The sequence below is a fragment of the Oncorhynchus mykiss genome, chromosome 4 (genome assembly GCF_057628025.1).
Source record: "Oncorhynchus mykiss isolate SJ-2025 chromosome 4, ASM5762802v1, whole genome shotgun sequence".
Lineage (NCBI taxonomy): Eukaryota > Metazoa > Chordata > Actinopteri > Salmoniformes > Salmonidae > Oncorhynchus > Oncorhynchus mykiss.
In genome coordinates, this window is record NC_143025.1 from 18,097,283 (window position 1) to 18,119,586 (window position 22,304).

At 43.7% G+C, this 22,304-nt stretch overlaps 1 protein-coding gene across 1 annotated transcript in view; it reads left to right on the forward strand.

Moving 5' to 3' along the window:
• Positions 1 to 433: 433 nt before the first annotated feature.
• LOC110521418 (fibroblast growth factor 22-like) overlaps positions 434 to 22,304 on the forward strand; it is a 47,832-nt gene continuing 25,961 nt past the window's right edge. The window contains exons 1-2 of the mRNA XM_090231295.1: positions 434 to 5,287; positions 8,120 to 13,706. Coding sequence (XP_090087421.1) covers positions 13,349 to 13,706 — 358 coding nt within the window. The 5' untranslated portion in view covers positions 434 to 5,287; positions 8,120 to 13,348. The remainder of the gene's footprint in view (positions 5,288 to 8,119; positions 13,707 to 22,304) is intronic.

Below are 22,304 nucleotides of genomic sequence, written 5' to 3' on the forward strand. Positions count from 1 at the left end.
GAGTCGTGCTTGGCCACTTAGTCGTGGGTGAACATGGAGTACAGGACGGGACTAAGCACGCAACCATGAGGGGCCCCAGTGTTGAGGATCAGATGTGTTGTTGCCTACCCTTACCACCTGGGGGCTGCCTGTCAGGAAGTCCAGGATCCAGTTGGAGAGGAAGGTGTTTAGTCCCAGGGTCCTTAGCTTAGTGATGAGCTTTGTGGGCACTATGGTGTTGAATGCTGAGCTGTACTCAATGAACATAATTCCCACATAGGTGTTCCTTTCATCCAGGTGGGAAAGGGCAGCGTGGAGTGCGATTGAGATTGCGTCATCAGTGGATCTGTTGGGGCGATATGCAAATTGGAGTGGGTCTAGTGATTCCGGGATGATGGTGTTGATGTGAGTCATGACCAACCTTTCAAAGCACTTAATGGCTAGCGACGTGAATGCTATGGCGCGGTGGGCATAGGGACTATGGGCATAGGGACTATGGTGGTCTGTTGGAAACATATACTGTAGGTATTACAGACTCAATCAGGGAGAGGTTGCTCAGAGCGCATGCTCTGTGTACATGTCCTGGTCATCCATCTGGCCCCACGGCCTTGTGAATGTTGACCTGTTTAAAGGTCTTGCTCACATTGACTACGGAGAGCGTGATAACACAGTCCTCCAGAACAGTTGGTGCTCTCATGCATGCTTCAGTGTTGCTTGCCTCGAGGCGAGCATAAAAGGCATTTAGCTCGTCTGTTAGGCTCGCATCACTGGGCACCTCGCAGTTGGGTTTCCCTTTGTAGTCCATAATAGTTTGCAATCCCTGCCACATCCGACGAGCATCAGAGCCGGTGTAGTAGGATTCAATCTTTGTCTTGTATTGATGCTTTGCCTGTTTGATGGTTCATCTGAGAGCATAGCAGGATTTCAAATAAACGTCCGGATTAGTGTCCTGGCCCTTGAAAGCAGCAGATCTAGCCTTTAGCTCAATGTGGATGTTGCCTGTAATCCATGGCTTCTGGTTGGGATATTTATGCACGGTCACTGTGGGGACGACGTCGTTGATGCACTTATTGATGAAGCCAGTGACTGAGGTGGTTTACTCCTCAATGCCCTTGGATGATTCCCGGAACATATTCCAGTCTGTGCATGCAAAACAGTCCTGTAACATAGCATCCGCATCATCTGACAACTTCCGTATTGAGCGAGTCACTGGTACTTCCTGCTTTATTTTTTCTTGTAAGAAGGAATCAGGAGGGTAGAATTATGGCCACATTTTCCAAATGGAGGGCAAGGGAGAGCTTTGTATGCATCTCTGTGTATGGAGTAAAGGTGGTCTAGAGTTTTTTTTCCTCTGTTCCTCTGGTTGCACATGTGACATGCTGGTAGAAATGAGGTAAAACTGATTTAAGTTTGCCTGCATTAAATTCCCCGGCCACTAAGAGCGCCGCTTCTGGATGAGCATTTTCTTGTTTGCTTATGGCCTTATACAGCTCATTGGGTGCGGTCTTAGTGCCAGCATCGGTTTGTAAATAGACAGCTATGAATAATATAGATGAAAACTCTTTTGGTAGATAGTGTGGTCTACAGCATATCATGAGGTACTCTACCTCAGGCGAGAAATACCTTGAGACTTTTTAATATTATAAATGGCGCACCAGCTTTTATTGACACGTAGACACACACCCGCACCCCCCATCTTACCAGACATAGTTGTCCTGTCCTGCTGATGCACAGAAAACCCAGCCAGCTCTATATTATCCGTGTCGTCGTTCAGCCACGGCTCGGTGAAACATAAGACATTACAGTTTTTGGTGGGATTGAGTTTTGGCCTGCCTGCTGACATCACCAGGCTGTAAATTAGTTGATTCACCAATAAGAAAGAGAATTCCAAACCTCGCTGCTAATAACAGCTAGTTTTCAGTTTTCCCCTCCCCACTCAGACCACTACCAGACAGTTCTAGCTAAATTCTTGCTTGAGAAATTGCTCTTTACTGAGATATTTTGGTTTATTTTTGACCAATTTAATTGAAAACAATCATAGTAAGGTACTTAATTGTTACCCAGAAATGATTTGATATTGAGGTAAAAATGGCTGCATTGGGCATTTAACCTGTATCATTTATTCTCTAGGGAGAATAATAACTTTTATGTTTGTTCAGATTTCTATTTTATCATTATTTAAGAATATCTTATCAAATATCGAAATTATGAACGCCACTGAAAAAATCTAAGGACAAGGTGTGTGTGACGTGTGTGTGACCTATATCACCTATAGGTGGCAGCCTTACCATAAAATAAGTAGAACAAAGGTCAAACTAGAGGTCATACATAAGTGGTCTTGCTGGTACTCTCATGTCTTGGTTTGAGTGAGAAATTGCCACATAATATAAAGACCCACAACCTTTTGGATGGCTTCCAACCGCCACTGGTCAACTTTTAAAACACATTTGAACTGACTCTCCATGTTGTCAGTGTGTAATTACAATGTAATAAATGAAAAAAATATGTATTTGTCATATACTTCGCAAACAACAGGTGTACACTAACTGTGAAATGCTTACATGAAGGTCCCTTCCCAACAATGCAGAGATAAAGAAAATAGAGAAATAATAGGAACATAAAACACGTAATAGATACATAATGAGTAACAATAACTTGGCTTTATACAAGGAGTTACAGTACTGAGTGGATGTACAGGGGTACGAGGTAATAACTTGGCTGTATACAAGGTGTTACAGTACTGAGTGGATGTACAGGGGTAAGAGGTAATAACTTGGCTGTATACAAGGTGTTACAGTACTGAGTCGATGTACAGGGGTACGAGGTAATAACTTGGCTGTATACAAGGTGTTACAGTACTGAGTCGATGTACAGGGGTACGAGGTAATAACTTGGCTGTATACAAGGTGTTACAGTACTGAGTCGATGTACAGGGGTACGAGGTAATAACTTGGCTGTATACAAGGTGTTACAGTACTGAGTCGATGTGCAGAGGTACGAGGTAATTGAGGTAGATGAGAATATACATATAACTAGGAATAGTGAACGGTAGCAGCAGTGTTGGTGATGAGTCAAAGTTAGTACAAAAAGGGTCAATGCATATAGTCCGGGTAGCTATTTGGTTAACTATTTAATGAACTATTTAGCAGTCTTATGGCTTGGGAGTAAAAACTGTTCCGGGTCCTATTGGTTCCAGACTTGGTGCACCAGTACCTCTTCCCGTGCAGTAGCACAGAGAACAGTCTATGACTTGGGAGTAAAAACTGTTCCGGGTCCTATTGGTTCCAGACTTGGTGCACCAGTACCTCTTCCCGTGCAGTAGCACAGAGAACAGTCTATGACTTGGGAGTAAAAACTGTTCCGGGTCCTATTGGTTCCAGACTTGGTGCACCAGTACCTCTTCCCGTGCAGTAGCACAGAGAACAGTCTATGGCTTGGTAGTAAAAACTGTTCCGGGTCCTATTGGTTCCAGACTTAGTGCACCAGTACCTCTTCCCGTGCAGTAGCACAGAGAACAGTCTATGACTTGGGAGTAAAAACTGTTCCGGGTCCTATTGGTTCCAGACTTGGTGCACCAGTACCTCTTCCCGTGCAGTAGCACAGAGAACAGTCTATGACTTGGGAGTAAAAACTGTTCCGGGTCCTATTGGTTCCAGACTTGGTGCACCAGTACCTCTTCCCGTGCAGTAGCACAGAGAACAGTCTATGACTTGGGAGTAAAAACTGTTCAGGGTCCTATTGGTTCCAGACTTGGTGCACCAGTACCTCTTCCCGTGCAGTAGCACAGAGAACAGTCTCTGACTTGGGTGGCTGGAGTCTTTAGACATTTTTAGGGTCTTCCTCTGACACAACCTAATAGGGCTACCATGTTGACCTGATACTATGGAAAATAATCATATTATCTCTGCTGGTAAACAACATATTAATAATAACATATTATGAATGATGCGCTTGAACCTTATCTGGCTCATTTGAGCTTCCTAATTAGTTAGGGAACCAATAGGATACATTGTCTGGTCTTTTGAGATTCATATAAACTGTCCAGTCTCTACTATGCACTGCCAAATACACTTGTGAGTCCTGTCCTTTTTAGAAGCAGAAGGTCTACAAGATATCATCTTTGGAAAATTGAATGTTGTTTATTCAATATTATGCTCAGCACACCATTTTAAACAAATGCACAGTGCTTTCTGGAGTACAATACAATTAAAATTAAACTGAATGGTATATTTTTTCATAGGCCCTTTTCATTGTATCCTAAATTTAAGTAATGCAGAAGATAAATTCTACATCGTTCTAATAGCATGCATGCTGTTTGACCTAACAAGTGTCAGATTCCGCTTGTCACCTCTAAAGCATTCCTAAAGACTTGTACAGCCTTTTGTGTGAGGCGCTGGAAGTTAACATAAGTACTACTTGAGAGGTCAGGCTGGGAAATGAGGTCCAGGCAGTACATCTTTTCTCAATGGAGGTGGTGGCTGGGATCATAGTCACATTGGTTGGTGTCTGCTGCTGAGATGTAGGTGAGGATCAGGAGGTGTTTGTTGCTATGGTTCACGAGCAGGGCCCCTCGACAGGCTCGTTTGATGTGGTCGGCCTCTGTTGGCGGCTGGCTCTTTGCGCTGGTGACAGTCATTGCTGGGTGAGTGACTGTCAATGCCTGAGCCAACAAAAGGGGAGAAGACAGCCATTCATGGCCCTGATAATAGCCAGGCCAGGACAAGGCTGCCATTCTCACACACTTTGATCATAAGGATTCTTTGCACACCTCTGTAGGGGCGCCCTTTTTGTTTTACAGATGGACGCTGTTTTGAAAGTTCACCTGGCCAAGAAAACTTGACGGAGGTGCTTTGTGAAAGACTTGTGTTGGTAAATGCTTTGAGCATATATGTGTGTGCCTCTCAGATGGAACATGTGACATTCCCCCTGTGGAAAGAAGCTAGTGTTTTTCGAGACAGCTGCATGCTTTCGGCTGTCCAACTGCATGACTTCCTAGAGGAGTCGTTCTTGGACATGTCAGATATTAGTAATCATGTTGAAATGGTCAAGAAAACATATTTAGGAAATTATTGTGTGTGTACTGGACAGTATATGTACAGTATATGCAAAGCCACATACAGTAGGAATTATGTTTTTGTCGGTCACATTACATCAGTATTTCTACCTAACCTCTGGTCCTGCATGATTATTTGCCAATACTGCCATAAATAATGTTTTAATGACAGAACTTTATTTAATTCGCTGTTTGCCACATAGATTGAGTGTCACGATCGTCGTTGGAATGAGGTGAGGACCAAAGCGCAGCGTGGTAAGTGTTCATCGTATATTTATTAAACCAAGAACACTAAACAAAATAACAAAGGAGAATGAAACTAAACAGTTCTGAAAGGTGACATACATATAACAGAAAATAATCACCCACACCACACAGGTGGGAAAAGGCTACCTAAGTATGATTCTCAATCAGAGACAACTAACGACACCTGCCTCTGATTGAGAACCATACCAGGCCAAACGCAAAACACAACATAGAAAAAGGAACATAGACAACCCACCCAACTCACGCCCTGACCATACTAAAACAAAGACATAACAAAAGAACTAAGGTCAGAACGTGACATTGAGCAAATACTTAAAGTATGAGTGTCAACAGGGAATTAATACAAACATATTGACCATTATGACTGACTCATACCACTCTCACAGGGTTTCTCACACAGAGAGGGAAGGTACATTAAGACGGCTTGAATGATGGAGTCATCTAAGAAAATATTGTAATGATTTTTCATGCTGGTATTTACAAGTGCTACTTAATGGAATAATGGCTCTGACTACAGAGCCACATGTACTGTGGAAGTTTTCCTTTGTGATGCTTAGTTATTTCCATCACTGTATTTAATGCTAGACTCAAAAATTCATTTTGGTTCTTGTCCAAACCCTCTGAGGGGTTGTAAAATGCTGAGCCAGCAGAGGTCTTTACAGTAACCACGTCTACATACTGCTATCTCTGTCTCTCACTTTATCAGTGCTCTGATTATCTGCTTTGGAATCACTGACGTGCAAAATCATGGCTACTTAACACCTGGCATGTCTCTTTTTATTCCTTAAAAAAGCCGCAGTTTGTGGTATTGCTCGGGATCTGCTCCCGCCATCTGGATCTCTCAGAACAGTAAAGTCCATCAGATAGGTGCCCCACTTATCACCAGGCCACCGACAATAGGCAATAGTCATGAAACAGGATATGCAAATGAACCGTGCTCTGACTAGGCCAGGGTACAGTGATGGTGGTGGTCTGGTCAGTTCCTGAATGAGTCCCGGATGTTTACACAGTCACCCACGGTGTGCAGCACAGAGATATCAAGAACACCTGCATTGGTCCAAACTGGCAGGAAGTCGACAAGTGACAACAGACTAATTGCATAAACATAGAAGTTGTAATAATGTATTGGCATGGCATTGTATTTTAACAGTATATCCCTGTTGTGAATTTCGTAAATTTCCCTAAATCTGGTAGGCCTACAAAAAGATGCTAACTAGAGCAATGTGAAGAGACTTATATACTACAAATATAAATCTGTCTTTTAATATTTGGATAAATAACAAAAGAGCAGAATGATCATATGCTTAAAAAGCAAGAGGTCAGGGGTGATCAACTGAAAGGAGATCAGAGAGAGAGTTAGAGAGAGAGGGAGAGAGAGAGAGAGGGGGAGAGAGAGAAAGAGTACAGAAACAGGGAGTGAGTCAGTGGAGTTAGCAAGAGAGAGAAAACAATTAATAATAGGATCTATTACTGAGGGATTGTCAGTGCTAAGAGGGAGGTCGAGTTTCAGGCCTTTTTGAAGACTTTGAGGGTACAAACAGGACTCATTACAGAGATATTATCTCCATTCATACACTTACAGAGCCGCTTGGATCCCTGCTGGGAAAGATTAGGTTCCTTTGCTTGTGAACATCCTCCTATGGTGCCCGGGCTGAAGAGCTTTCTCTGCTCAGGGCGCACCCTGGACAGGAGACGCAACGTTGGAGCTGACTGAAAGCCTTCTGCAGGGGAGAGGAGAGAGGGGAGGGATCAAACTACCAAAAAGCCAGCCCTTTCTCATTTGGAGAGAGAGCTGCGTCACACCAGAGGGCCCCCCACCTGTTACTGATCTCTGAGTTTAGCGTTTGCCTCGTATTTTAGGATAGGGAATTAATGTGCTTTGTTCTTAATGATCATCACATTGACTAAAGTCTTGAATGGACTTGGATTATGTCATGTAGGCATACTGTATTTAATGCTATACTGCATGTGTCATTCTAGTATGTCTTGCACTGGTAACTGAGAATAAAGCACAGTGATAAATAAACAGGGTTCTGGTTAAATATGATAAAATAATTGAACAATAAAACATTCTTTCAAGCACCATATCCTCCTGGAAATATCCAGACAGCTCAATTTAGGGTGATTCATATTCTACCTATTCAATAATGTATCCAACTTCAATAGCTAAGCTATAGCTATCAATAGCTAAGCTGTAGGTCTATAGTCAAGCCACAGACAGCAATACATGAGCGTGTGTCTCGCTTGGACCCAGGACACCACAAAGCAATCTACTGCCACATCTGACATTCAGATGTGGATATAAACTTTGTTCTTGATCTCCGGGGCAGACTAACTTTTAAGTAAGAAGTTATACAGTACATAGCATGATTGTATGATTTTAATTCTGGGTAATTTTCAGAGAGGAAGGGCAACTGGAGTTTCCTGGGGGTGCAGGCCGCATGAAAGAGTTCACTCTCCATGAAGGGAAAATAGGGATGACCAAGCAGCTGGCATACGAATGAAGTGGAAATAGAAGAGTTATCATATAAATTAGCATAAAGATGCATTAGAATCAAATAGAATCCAAAGAAAACCCCTTACCCCAGTTATTTTAGCATTTGTTTTATATAAAGGTATGTCGGCCTACACTCCCACAGCATGATGCAAAGTCTACCAGCCACACCTGAAGGTAGATGTATAAGCTTCAATGATTACAATTAGATTTGCATATCTGTATTTAGATACAAACATTTTTGTGCAGGCATAAGCAAAGCCAGCTGTGATAGAAGGTCTTCTAGCACTTCGGAGGACATTGAAGAATATTGTTTTCCATTACAGGGCTGATGGAGAAGGCTGGAGCACCCTATAACAATTACACAGGCAAGTCTACGAACACTCAGCTGTCCTGCTAACTGTTTACATGTTTTTGAAGATGGGTAAACAGTTTTATACAATGCTAACAAAAAACACATCCTCAATGTCTGCTGTGCTCTCCCAGCCCAGGCACCTCCAGCCTGGCAACAGCACAGGCAGGCAACAACAAACAGTCACTCCAATGAACTCCACAGGGCGGAAATAAGGAGAGTTTGAAGGAAAAAAGGAATAAACCTACTGGGAGTAAAGAGACACTGCAGAGTGGTTTCATTGGGGATGAAATGCCTCTTTTCCTGGGGCTCATGCAGATAAATAGAGAGAGAAGTTTTGAGGAGGAACTCCACAGTATCTAATGGCCAGAACAAGCAGGTAGACAGGAATGGCTGCCAGGGGTTAGGGGGGTTGGGAGCTGTGGGGGAGAGAGAGGGCAGCTGGCCTCTGTCTGACTGGTCTTTTATGATGGAAGAGGGGGATAGAGGGACAGACAAGCTTGTGGGAGCAGTTAACAAGCGAAAGAGTGTGAAGTCACTGTTGTCCTCTCTGTGCACGCACCCCTCAAACACACTTCCACCCCTGGACACCGTGCTCGCCCCAGGGCGGTACACATCATTGAAACCGGGACCCTTTTAAAAGGAAGTAAGTGCTGCACTGGACAGACTCACTTCAGAACATGTGCTGTGGAGTGCTGCGGCTGCTCTCACAGCGGATGCTCCTAGCACCCTCGGCTGGTAGAATCACATGATAGTGAGTATTTCATTTGGTTATACTTTTGTGTAAAAAAAAGGTCAACACATTACAGTTTTGTCCTCATTTCATTATTAATGATTAGTATGCAGTGAATTTGAGCCACCCTTCAAATACCATCAGGAATACACTGAAGGAGTGAGGACAGGACAGTATATGGACAGTTTTGACAAATATTGAATGGAATACATTAGGTATCAGCAGTGCCGGCCCCAGGTATAAGCAGTTGCTAAGGGCCCCCGACCCTGTCCTCTCCTTCAGCTACACAGATTGAAGTGGATTTAACAGGTGACATCAGTAAGGGATCATAGCTTTCACCTGGATTCACCTGGTCAGTCTGTCATGTAAAGCGTTCCTAATGTTGTGTACAGTCAGGGTACAGTCATTCTCAAAAGTTTTGAGAATGACACAAATATTAATTTTCACAAAGTTTGCTGCTTCAGTGTCTTTAGATATTTTAGTCAGATGTTACTATGGAATACTGAAGTATAATTACAAGCATTTCATAAGTTTCAAAGGCTTTTATTGACAATTACATGAAGTTGATGCAAAGAGTACATATTTGTAGTGTTGACCCTTCTTTTTCAAGACCTCTGCAATCCACCCTGGCATGCTGTCAATTAACTTCTGGGCCACATCCCAACTTATGGCAGCCCATTCTTGCATAATCAATGCTTGGAGTTTGTCAGAATTTGTGGGTTTTTGTTTGTCCCCCCACCTCTTGAGGGTTGACCACAAGTTCTCAATGGGATTAAGGTCTGGGGAGTTTCCTGGCCATGGACCCAAAATATTGATGTTGGGTTCCCTGAGCCACTTGGTTTTCACTTTTGCCTTATGGCAAGGTGCTCCATCATGCTGGAAAAGGCATTGTTCGTCCTGGATGGTTGGGAGAAGTTGCTCTCGGAAGAAGGGTTGGTACCATTCTTTATTCATGGCTGTGTTCTTAGGCAAAATTGTGAGTGAGCCCACTCCCTTGGCTGAGAAGCAACCCCACACATGAATGGTCTCAGGATGCTTTACTGTTGGCATGACACAGGACTGATGGTAGCGCTCACCTTGTCTTCTCCAGACAAGTGTTTTTCCGATGCTTCAAACAATCGGAAAGGGGATTCATCAGAGAAAATGACTTTACCCCAGTCCTCAGCAGTCCAATCCCTGTACCTTTTGCAGAATATAAGTCTGTCCCTGATGTTTTTCCTGGAGAGAAGTGGCTTCTTTGCTGCCCTTCTTGACATCAGACCATCCTCCAAAAGTATTTGCCTCACTGTATATGCAGATGCACTCACACCTGCCTGCTGACATTCCTGAGCAAGCTCTGTACTGGTGGTGCCCCGATCCCGCAGCTGAATCAACTTTAGGAGACGGTCCTGGAGCTTGCTGGACTTTCTTGGGCGCCCTGAAGCCTTCTTCACAACAATTGAACCACTCTCCTTGAAGGTCTTGATGATCCGATAAATGGTTGATTTAGGTGTAATCTTACTGGCAGCAATATCCTTGCCTGTGAAGCCCTTTTTGTGCAGAGCAATGATGACGGCACTTATTTCCTTGCAGGTATCCATGGATGACAGAGGAAGAACAATGATTCCAAGCACCACCCTCAGCTTTCAGTCTGTTATTCAAACTCAATCAGCATGACAGAGTGATCTCCAGCCCTGTCCTCATCAACACTCACACCTGTGTTAACGAGAGAATCACTGACATGATGTCAGCTGGTCCTTTTGTGACAGGGCTGAAATGCAGTGGAAATTATTTTTTGGGATTCAGTTCATTTGCATGGCAAAGAGGGACTTTGCAATTAATTGCAATTCATCTGATCACTCTTCATAACATTCTGGAGTGTATGCAAATTGCCATCATACAAACTGAGGCAGCAGACTTAGTGAACATTATTATTTGTGTCATTCTCAAAACTTTTGGCCACGACTGTATATACAGGTATATTTATATTTTTTAGGAAGTCAACTTACTGTTGACAGTTAGACTAGTAGAATACACAAGGTGCAAGTTCGAAATGTGGTTGTGCATCAGCAGTTTTTCTCTTGTTATGTCAGTCACTGACAGTCAGTCAATTATCCATGTCAGCTAACTATTTTTAGATTGGTAAGTTAGTCTAGCCAGCTATCTAAACTTGTTGTAATCATGGCCGTATACCAACATGCTCATAGGGCACGGGCCCAGGGACTCTGACCTCAAGAGGGCCCCCATTGATTTCGTTAGTCACTCCCACTCAGTTATCATTACCATGGCATAAGTCATGGCAAAATGTGTAGAATTGCAGGAAATAAGCTGTTAAACTGCAATTTGTATCTCTCTGTCCCATGGCAAAATAAGTAGAATTGCATGAAATGTGTTAAAAAATTGCAAGATAATATTTTCTCTACTTCCCATTGCAAAATGTGTAGAATTGCAGGAGATTAACTTTAAAACCAAAATTGTTTGCCTGCGAGGTGGGGGCTCCCCACAACCAAATCTTGCTTAGGGCCCCCAAAAGGCTAGTCACCCTAAGGTGACATATTCATTTCTTTGAACGCAAAGACTCAGTCCTGATTTACAGCCTAATTGTGACAACAGACAGACAGAGTGTGAAGTTGTTAAAATGGTGTTCACCATTACCACCCTGGTCTCACAAATCAGAGGTGAACATCAGAAACCACCTCAAGGAAATATTAACACAGGTGATCAGAAAGACTCCTCTGTCGTTGTTTCCGACAAACTAAAGCCCTCTTTAATCTGTCCCATGTGTCTACAAATAGTCCAGTCAAAGGTGTCACAAAAGAGCCCCTTCCATGTCAATTTACCTTCTCACTGCTGACCTAGGATAATTCCTCATCATCTTCAAGTGCCGGGACAACAAAGGAGTTTGACTTAACACTTTCCAGTTGACTCTTTCCATGGAGCAATAAAACCTACAGGTAGCTGGCTAATGGCTTTCTAGGAACCACTATTAGGAGACAAAGGCTACATTAAGAAATTATAAAAGAGAGATCTTGCAAAGCCTCTCTCGTTTATTTCAAATAGTTATCAATGATTGTGGCCCCACCCCTCTCCTTTCAACTCCCCAGATGCAAGCCCTGCCCAGGATAAAATGCAGGACAAGCCCAAGCCTCCCATTCCACACAGGAGAGAGTGGAGACATTCATTTACTGCTTCACTGCTTCATACAGGCAGACAGACCAGACACACTCTCACTCACTTACTCTCTCACTCACTGATTGCCTCTCTCACTGACTGCCTCTCTCACTCACTGACTGCCTCTCTCAGTCACCGACTGCCTCTCTCACTCACTGACTGCCTCTCTCACTCACCGACTGCCTCTCTCACTCACCGACTGCCTCTCTCACTCACTGACTGCCTCTCTCACTCACTGACTGCCTCTCTCACTCACTGACTGCGTATCTCACTGACTGCCTCTCTCACTCACTGACTGCCTCTCTCACTCACTGACTGCCTCTCTCACTCACTGACTGCCTCTCTCACTCACTGACTGCCTCTCTCACTGACTGCCTCTCTCACTCACTGACTGCCTCTCTCACTGACTGACTGCCTCTCTCACTGACTGCCTCTCTCACTCACTGACTGCCTCTCTCACTGACTGCCTCTCTCACTCACTGACTGCCTCTTTCACTGACTGCCTCTCTCACTCACTGACTGCCTCTCTCACTCACTGACTGCCTCTCACACTCAGTAGCTGTTGTCTCTTTCTCTCTTCCTCATACACACACTGTCCCTCTCACTCTCCCTTCCCCTCACTCACTCTCTCTCTCACTCTACCTTCCCCTTACTCTGCCTCTCTCACTCACATATACACAGACATACACACACTCTCTCCCTCTGTCTCCCTCTCTGTTTCTCTCTCTCTCTCCCCTCTCTCTCTACACACACACACACATTCTTTCTGTGACTCGCTCTCCCTATTGCACTTTTACACACACTCACACACAGTCACTCACTCGCCCTCACTCAAGTCATTCTCAGCCAGACAAGCACTGTATTCCAGTCCAGCTGGAGAGAGGAGCATCGCAAGGTGCACACATCGCAGGACAGGACACTGATTGACTCTGCAGCTGGAAAGAAGGACACAAGCCAAAAGGAACAGAACAAGGAAAACAACAGAAAATAACAGATTACTTTTGGCAATGGAATTACAAAATAAATAATTTTAAGGGACAGAGTGAGTAAATAGAGGCTGAGAGAGAAATAGGAGTTTATCATCAGACAGACAAGTAAAGAGACAAAGTTATCTGTGACAGAGGGCTGGTTAGAAGCCCAGGTTTCTCTTTGCTCTGCTGACTGGTCCTCAGTGACAGGGTCTGCTGCCTGCTTGATCACCACCCCTTTCCACCTTCAGAGAGAGAGAGAGACCACTCAACTGGACCACACAGCCTGGGTCTCCAGCCAGCCAGCATGCCTACTGCCTGTGCAAGGTGCACCTTGGGAGTCTGATCCACCATGTGCAGATGGATGCCACCCGTCGCCGGACTCGGTCCTGACCTCGCTGCCATTGGCACTGCCCACGCCGGGCTTCCGCCCCTGCCCAGCGCTGCCTCGCTCAGCCTGCTGTGCCTCACCCTGCTCCTGGTGGCTGGCACAGCTCTGGGGGGCTGCCCACCTGGGGTAGAGCATGAGCCCCTCCAAGTACTGGCGAGGGGCATTAACTGCTCATGGACACTGGAGCGGCACACACGCAGTTACAATCACCTAGAGGGCGATGTCCGACTACGGCGGCTCTACTCCGCCAACAAGTTATTTCTCTGTATCGACAAAACGGGCAAGGTGGACGGCACCAGACGGAAAAACTACGCTGAAAGTGAGTAAGCTGGCACTATCTCCCCTCTCTATCTCTGCTATGTGATGGAGGAGTGGCGGGATGCCTATGACACTATATTATATTTTATGGTGGTGTGAACTCTCTTATCTTGCTACTTTTATAGTGGTTCATAGGGGTTTCACTGGTTTGTATCAGCCTGTCACTCCTATTTATGTTGTGTTTGGAGCGGGAGGCGTTGCTAGGTAAACTGGGAATACCCAGTGTGGAGTAACACACCTCATGGGAACCCCGGCACTGTGTTTACAGCAAGGCAGACTTGAAGAAAGACATTATGCATCAGTTGGTCATGCAAACTGGGCTTGGGAAAAAAGCTTCAATATCACAGGGGATTAACTTGTCAAAACTGTGTTGAAAGTCCTCTGGTTCAAGGGGCAGCAATTTTCTATTTCTCACAGTTTTCTCACCGATTTTGTTGAGCGCTCGTTAGTGGAATTGTCAGGATCATTTGGAGCCTCTGTGATATAAACTGTTAAGTACAGACCCAGAAACAACCGCCAACAAAGATCACGTGTGTGTGAAAACTTCAGACTAGACCAGAGAGCTGGCTTAACTTCAACGTACAACAAGTGCATTGGGCTCACCAGCACTGTTTAATTTACTGTAGACACTCAGAGAATTTCTACATACCCATGCAAAGTGTAAAGTCTTCTTACACACACACACCTATCAATCAATGATCTTCCAAAAAATGCCTTGAACAGATCAGCTCTTTCAACAGCTGCTATTATCTCATCTCAGTATGTTAAGATCCCCCAGATTAGATTGCACTGTATCTGATGTTAGTAGTAAGGACACTTGAGAGGAGAGCAGTGCACTGGGCATAGGTGTCACTCACTCCACAATCTCCATCAATGGTGTCTTTCAGATGGTTGACCAGGACAGATGAGTTGTCTCTGGTCATGAACTGACCTCCCAGTGGCTACTGGACAGCCTTGAGAGGTTTATGCCTTTGACGGTTGTATTTATGTATTTAGTCGTTAATGCCTTTTTACACAAGTGGCTGAATCGGGGGCTTTCCATGCTACCGGGGTAACAGCAAGGACTGCCGAGTCAGTCTGCCACTGTGTACAGCTTTTTAACAGTCGGTGACATTTGTTAACCTGCCGGGGCTAGTAGACTTCTCGTCTGGCAGACAGTTTTATACCTCACACACACGACATCCATTCACATTGACTTGAATTATCACAATTCAAAATTGTGCTGGTGTTTGTTTTCCCTCAAATGGGGATTTTAATTTTCATGAAGGTGGTTTAGATGTCAGACATAATCAGAAAGCGTTACTCTCTCAGGTCGTGCTTATGTTTGACACTTTAAAATCAGATTGGAGCAGGAGCGGAAATCAGGAATTGGCATCACAATGCAAGTTCTTAAGATGACTGCAGCTACATGAAGCTTGTTCATGCTGGAAAACAGCAAAAGTGATGCATCTGGATTGGGAGATTTGTGTCTTTCCGTGGTCTTGTCAGAAGTGCTTAGTCAGTTGTAAAGACTGGTTCCCCATGAAAATGTGCAGCCCCCAAATGCAATGCTCTCATACTCTTTAACCACCATCCTCTCATTTCCTGCCCTGGAAAGAATGGTTCTCTATGAACACTACAGCACAGTGAGGGTGTGTACCTGCCTGCACCCCTAAAGCTGCACCCTGCCAAACCAGTGGTCATTCGGCCTTGAAATGAGTGAAATGGACCTTATGGTCGTGATGTGGTCATACCTCACAATGAGACGATATGGCCTGGTCTATTCTGAGGTCCAGTTTGGGTTCTGTGTTACCACAGGTCATTGCACCTAGAGAATTCCTTGATATTGATATGGTCACTATGCTTTAGATTAGAGAGGGCGCTCTGCATTTTTAATGAGCTTCCATTGACACAGACACAAGACTGCAGCCTCAGTACGACTGTCTCGGTGAAAAGAGGGCACATATCTTTAAGTGGCTTGGCTGGCACAGTAGATGTTTGTGTTGAGTTTGAAGTGGCTTGGCTGGCACAGTAGATGTTTGTGTTGAGTTTGAAGTGGCTTGGCTGGCACAGTAGATGTTTGTGTTGAGTTTGAAGTGGCTTGGCTGGCACAGTAGATGTTTGTGTTGAGTTTGAAGTGGCTTGGCTGGCACAGTAGATGTTTGTGTTGAGTTTTAAGTGGCTTGGCTGGCACAGTAGATGTTTGTGTTGAGTTTGAAGTGGCTTGGCTGGCACAGTAGATGTTTGTGTTGAGTTTGAAGTGGCTTGGCTGGCACAGTAGATGTTTGTGTTGAGTTTGAAGTGGCTTGGCTGGCACAGTAGATGTTTGTGTTGAGTTTGAAGTGGCTTGGCTGGCACAGTAGATGTTTGTGTTGAGTTTGAAGTGGCTTGGCTGGCACAGTAGATGTTTGTGTTGAGTTGACAAGAATGTGTCAAGTGTCTAATAAAACATAAAGAAACTGCAACTACTTTGTTATCCAAACATAGATGTAATGTAACCAAATTCTGTGAACACATCACATATGAGCACACGCACACACAAAAAAAACACACACACACACACACAAACACACACACACACACACACACACACACACACACACACACACACACACACACACACACACACACACACACATACACACACAGTCTTGTACAGCTAACCTTGTGGGGACACAATTCAGTCCCATTCAAAATAGTATTTTCCCTAACCCTAAACCGTACTCTTACCCTTACCCTAAACCTAGCTCCTAACCCTAACACTTAATGTAATTCTAACCCAAATACGAATTATAACCTTAACCCTAAACCCCCTAGAAATAGTATTTGACCTTGTGGGGACCAACAAAATCTCTCCAGTTGGTGAAATGTTTGTTTGTTTAGTGTTGTTGTGGGGCCTTCTGGTCCCCACAAGAATAGTTAAACATGTTCCCCCCCCCCCCCCCCACACACACACACACACACACACACACACACACACACACACACACACACACACACACACACACACACACACACACACACACACACACATTCACACCTCTCACCCGCTGCAGACCCCTTGCTCCTTCCCACATGTTTTAATGTTGCTGGTGTGAGTGGGGAAGCACAGCTCAGCAGAGCCCTGAATGCTGTCCAGTGCGAGGACCCTCCTTGTTCTCTGTGTTGCGGTCTGTCAACACGGCTACATTGCCCCGACTGCCCTGCTACACCCTTGCCTCACTCAGTTTTTCCAGCCCCTGCTCCCAACCTCTCAGGTGTAAAAACAGTTGGAATTAGTCAACGGGCCCTCTGCTAATTGAGGTTGGAAAATATTGTATCAATCCCAGTGGACCAGAGTATGGAACAGCTGAAGGAAGAGGCTGGGCCTGAGAGAGAGAGAGAGAGAGAGAGAGAGAGAGAGAGAGAGAGAGAGAGAGAGAGAGAGAGAGAGAGAGAGAGAGAGAGATAGAGTGTGTATTATCTGTATATTATCTACCGAAAATGCTTTGGCAATGTTAACACGTTTCCCATGCCAATAAAGCCCCTTGAATTGAATTGAGAGAGAGAGAGATCTCAATCTACTAAGGTAAAGTCTGGTTCTGATTAAGCATTAGTGGAAGGAAAGGCACATCTTTCTCTGTTTAGAAAGAGAGAGACAGAGAAAGTGGGGTTAAAGAGGTCAGGGAGCACAGTCTGAGAGAAAAGGGTGAGCAAGGGAGTGATAGTCCAAAATCTAAATGGTTGGGATATACAGTGCCTTGCGAAAGTATTCGGCCCCCTTGAACTTTGCGACCTTTTGCCACATTTCAGGCTTCAAACATAAAGATATAAAACTGTATTTTTTTGTGAAGAATCAACAACAAGTGTGACACAATCATGAAGTGGAACGACATTTATTGGATATTTCAAACTTTTTTAACAAATCAAAAACTGAAAAATTGGGCGTGCAAAATTATTCAGCCCCTTTACTTTCAGTGCAGCAAACTCTCTCCAGAAGTTCAGTGAGGATCTCTGAATGATCCAATGTTGACCTAAATGACTAATGATGATAAATACAATCCACCTGTGTGTAATCAAGTCTCCGTATAAATGCACCTGCACTGTGATAGTCTCAGAGGTCCGTTAAAAGCGCAGAGAGCATCATGAAGAACAAGGAACACAACAGGCAGGTCCGAGATACTGTTGTGAAGAAGTTTAAAGCCGGATTTGGATACAAAAAGATTTCCCAAACTTTAAACATTCCAAGGAGCACTGTGCATGCGATAATATTGAAATGGAAGGAGTATCAGACCACTGCAAATCTACCAAGACCTGGCTGTCCCTCTAAACTTTCAGCTCATACAAGGAGAAGACTGATCAGAGATGCAGCCAAGAGGCCCATGATCACTCTGGATGAACTGCAGAGATCTACAGCTGAGGTGGGAGACTCTGTCCATAAGACAACAATCAGTCGTATATTGCACAAATATGGCCTTTATGGAAGAGTGGCAAGAAGAAAGCCATTTCTTAAAGATATCCATAAAAAGTGTCGGTTAAAGTTTGCCACAAGCCACCTGGGAGACACACCAAACATGTGGAAGAAGGTGCTCTGGTCAGATGAAACCAAAATTGAACTTTTTGGCAACAATGCAAAACCTTATGTTTGGCGTAAAAGCAACACAGCTCATCACCCTGAACACACCATCCCCACTGTCAAACATGGTGGTGGCAACATCATGGTTTGGGCCTGCTTTTCTTCAGCAGGGACAGGGAAGATGGTTAAAATTGATGGGAAGATGGATGGAGCCAAATACAGGACCATTCTGGAAGAAAACCTGATGGAGTCTGCAAAAGACCTGAGACTGGGACAGAGATTTGTCTTCCAACAAGACAATGATCCAAAACATAAAGCAAAATCTACAATGGAATGGTTCAAAAATAAACATATCCAGGTCTTAGAATGGCCAAGTCAAAGTCCAGACCTGAATCCAATCGAGAATCTGTGGAAAGAACTGAAAACTGCTGTTCACAAATGCTCTCCATCCAACCTCACTGAGCTCGAGCTGTTTTGCAAGGAGGAATGGGAAAAAATGTCAGTCTCTCGATGTGCAAAACTGATAGAGACATACCCCAAGCGACTTACAGCTGTAATCGCAGCAAAAGGTGGCGCTACAAAGTATTAACTTAAGGGGGCTGAATAATTTTGCACGCCCAATTTTTCAGTTTTTGATTTGTTAAAAAAGTTTGAAATATCCAATAAATGTCGTTCCACTTCATGATTGTGTTACACTTGTTGTTTATTCTTCACAAAAAAATACAGTTTTATATCTTTATGTTTGAAGCCTGAAATGTGGCAAACGGTCGCAAAGTTCAAGGGGGCCGAATACTTTCGCAAGGCACTGTAATTTCCAATAATTCAACTGTGTATTATACCCGGATAGATGCTGTGATTTGTGTTCTCATATTTATGTTGAGATACAATATGATACTGCCCCTCTACAGTGAGGTTCTTGGGGTCCCGCAGTGGAATATTACGCTGAATGACTGAATGATCTGTGGTATATATTGAAATGTAACACTTGTGCTGGTCTGGACATTATTTGTGGTCCAGATATCAATTGCATATTTTTTTTTATCATTTCAAAGGTGCAGTTCTGTCTTATACAGTAGCATCCTGTTCTGTCCTGATGCTTTTGAGCACACAGGTCATGTATCAATTCCTGAAACCTGTTATTGTCGCAGCCAGACCTAATCCCCACAGGCCACAGCACAGTATTTATAAAACAAATGATCTAGATACCCATCAGCCATGATAAAGTGCCTGCCAAACCGAGCCAATGGTGGAAAGCTTGCAAAAACCACACTGGTAAAGTAGGCCTTCATATGATTACAAACTACCATGTCACCAAGGCACTAAAGTTGCGTGTTGAAATAATAATAAGAGGAGAGAGATTTATTTTTGACTGATTGGGGTTCAACATGTTTTTCTTTTTAGTAAATGGTGAAGGTAACAATGATAGAAGGGCCAAACAAATCAAAGTGTTTACAAAAGCTCTAAAAGTCATTACTCATCATATCCTGTCCCAGGTCATGGGTCAACTCTTACTAATTAAGAAGAGCACAACAGCTGTCGAGGCTGGACCATCTTCCACACGATAAACCACAGCAGCCAATCACTGAATAGGGAGAACGCTGTTAGGGACCAATAAAATCCCAACACAATGTTTGATGTCCCGCGGACAGCCTTAGTCCAGGTCAAAATACACACGGGATGATTATGCTTGGCCAACCTTGTTTTCTTACTTTTTCCTTTTTTCTCAGGTCAGTTCCCTATGAAATATAGTTGGCAAGTATGCCAATGTATGAGACATTTTCACATCTCACTTGAAAAGGACCCACTGTTGAATTGAAGGGTGTGGCTAAAGGCATCAAACCATTGAGCGACCTCCAGGCTATGACACCGCGTTCAACCTGAGGAAATAAGGCCCTGCGACAAGTATAATCAGAGAAGTCACTTACATTAAAAGATGCCTGCTTCGCTATTTGTCAATTTGCTGTTTTATCTTTCTTCATCTGTGCCATTTTCACTGGGAGGACGTGTGTCCTGTTTACCACATTTCCCTTGAGCTTAGCTTTGCAACATCTCACTGTTTGATGTAAGACTTTTCCTTTGCAATGAGTTCATGAGTATTTGACTTGGACTGGGCCCAAGGGAAGAAAATCTTCCACCCCTTCAGAATAGGATGTGGAAATGATTTAAACCCTTTTGAGAGAGGGGAAACTGTCACTCACCGACCAGAGAAGGACTGGGTTGAACAGGAATTGGGCACATTTGAATGGACAGGATAAATTATTGTGCAGGCATCTATATTGCTGCTTGTAAGACCTTAAAAATATTTTATGCTTAGTCTCTAAAATGCCAGTTTATTTCTGTTAATTGTAGTTATAAGATAGTGATCTCCTTTTTAGAAAGTGAGAGAGAGCAAGAGAGAAAGAGGGAGAGAGATGGAGAGATAAATAGAAAGAGAGAGAGAAAGAAATAGAAAGAGACAGAAATATATATTAAATATATATATATATGTACACAGTGCATTCAGAGAATGTTTTTCCACATTTTGTTATGTTGCAGCCTTATTCTAAAATGTATTAAATTTAAAAAACATGCTCATCAATCTACACACAATACCCCATAATGACAAAGCAAAAACAGGTTTTCAGAAATGTTAGCAAATGTATTAAACATAAAAAACAGATACCTTATTTACATAAGTATTCAGACACTTTGCTATGAGATTCGAAATTGAGCTCAGGTGCATCCTGTTTCCAATGATCATCCTTGAGATGTTTCTAGAACTTGATTGGAGTCCACCTGTGGTAAATTCAATTGATTGGACATGACTTGGAAAGGCACACAACTGTCTTTATAAGGTCCCACAGTTGACAATGACCAAGAACCCAATGGTCACAAGATTCTCAGGTCTGATGAAACCAAGATTGAACTCGTTGGCTTGAATGCCAAGTGTCAAGTCTGGAGGAAACCAGGCACCGCTCATCACCTGGCAAACCATCCCTACGGTGAAGCATGGTGGTAGCAGCATTGTGCTGTGGGGATGTTTTTCAGTGGCAGGGACTGGGAGACTAGTCAGGATTGAGGGAAAGATGAACGGAGCAAAGTACAGAGAGATCCTGATGAAAACCTGCTCCAGAGCACTCAGGACCTCAGACTGGGGTGAAGGTTCACCTTCCAACAGGACAATGACCCTAAGCACACAGCCAAGACAACATAGGAGGGGCTTCGGGACAAGTCTCTGCATGCCCTTGAGTGGCCCAGCCAGCCTGGACTTGAACCCGATTGAACATCTCTGGAGAGACCTGAAAATAGATGTGCAGCGACGCTCCTCATCTAATCTGACAGGGCTTGAGAGGATCTACAGAGAAGAATGGGAGAAACTCCCCAAATACAGATGAGCCAAGCTTGTAGCGTCATACCCAAGAAGACTCGAGACTGTTTTCGCTGCCAAAGGTGCTTCAACAAAGTACTGATTAAAGGTCCTGAACACTTACGTAGATGTGATATTTCATCGTTTTTTTTCTGTGCATTTGCAAAAAAAATCTAAAAACCTGTTTTTACTTTGTCATTATGGGGTATTGTGTGTAACTAGATTAGTTTAAAAATATATATTTTAGAATAAGGCTGTAACATAAGAAAATGTGGAACAGTCAAGGGGTCTTGAGAGAGAGAGGGCAGTAAAACTGACCTATCATTTGTATAAACATGAAGGTAGTGTGGACACCTGAGTTTTTAATTGTGATTATTTTTCCTTATTGACGATGTTCCTGATACTGAACCAAGGCAGGAATCCCAACCATTGACTGAATGACTTGTTTATTTCCCTATTTCCAAATGTATTGTATAACATGTTTGTATTTCCTTGCTTTGGCCATAAACATTCACTTGTTAGACATTACACTATGCTCTGGGTATTTAGTTAGCCCTTCTGAAGGCGTGAGAAAGTTATATTCTGTCTAACTCCTCCTCATGACTCACCATTAACGCTAAGAGAAGTCAGACGGACTTAGATGTGTGACTGGATCAAAATCATGGAGAAAAAGCTAAAGAGGGAAGCACCTGGCTAAAGTAAGGACAGGCTGTTTTGAA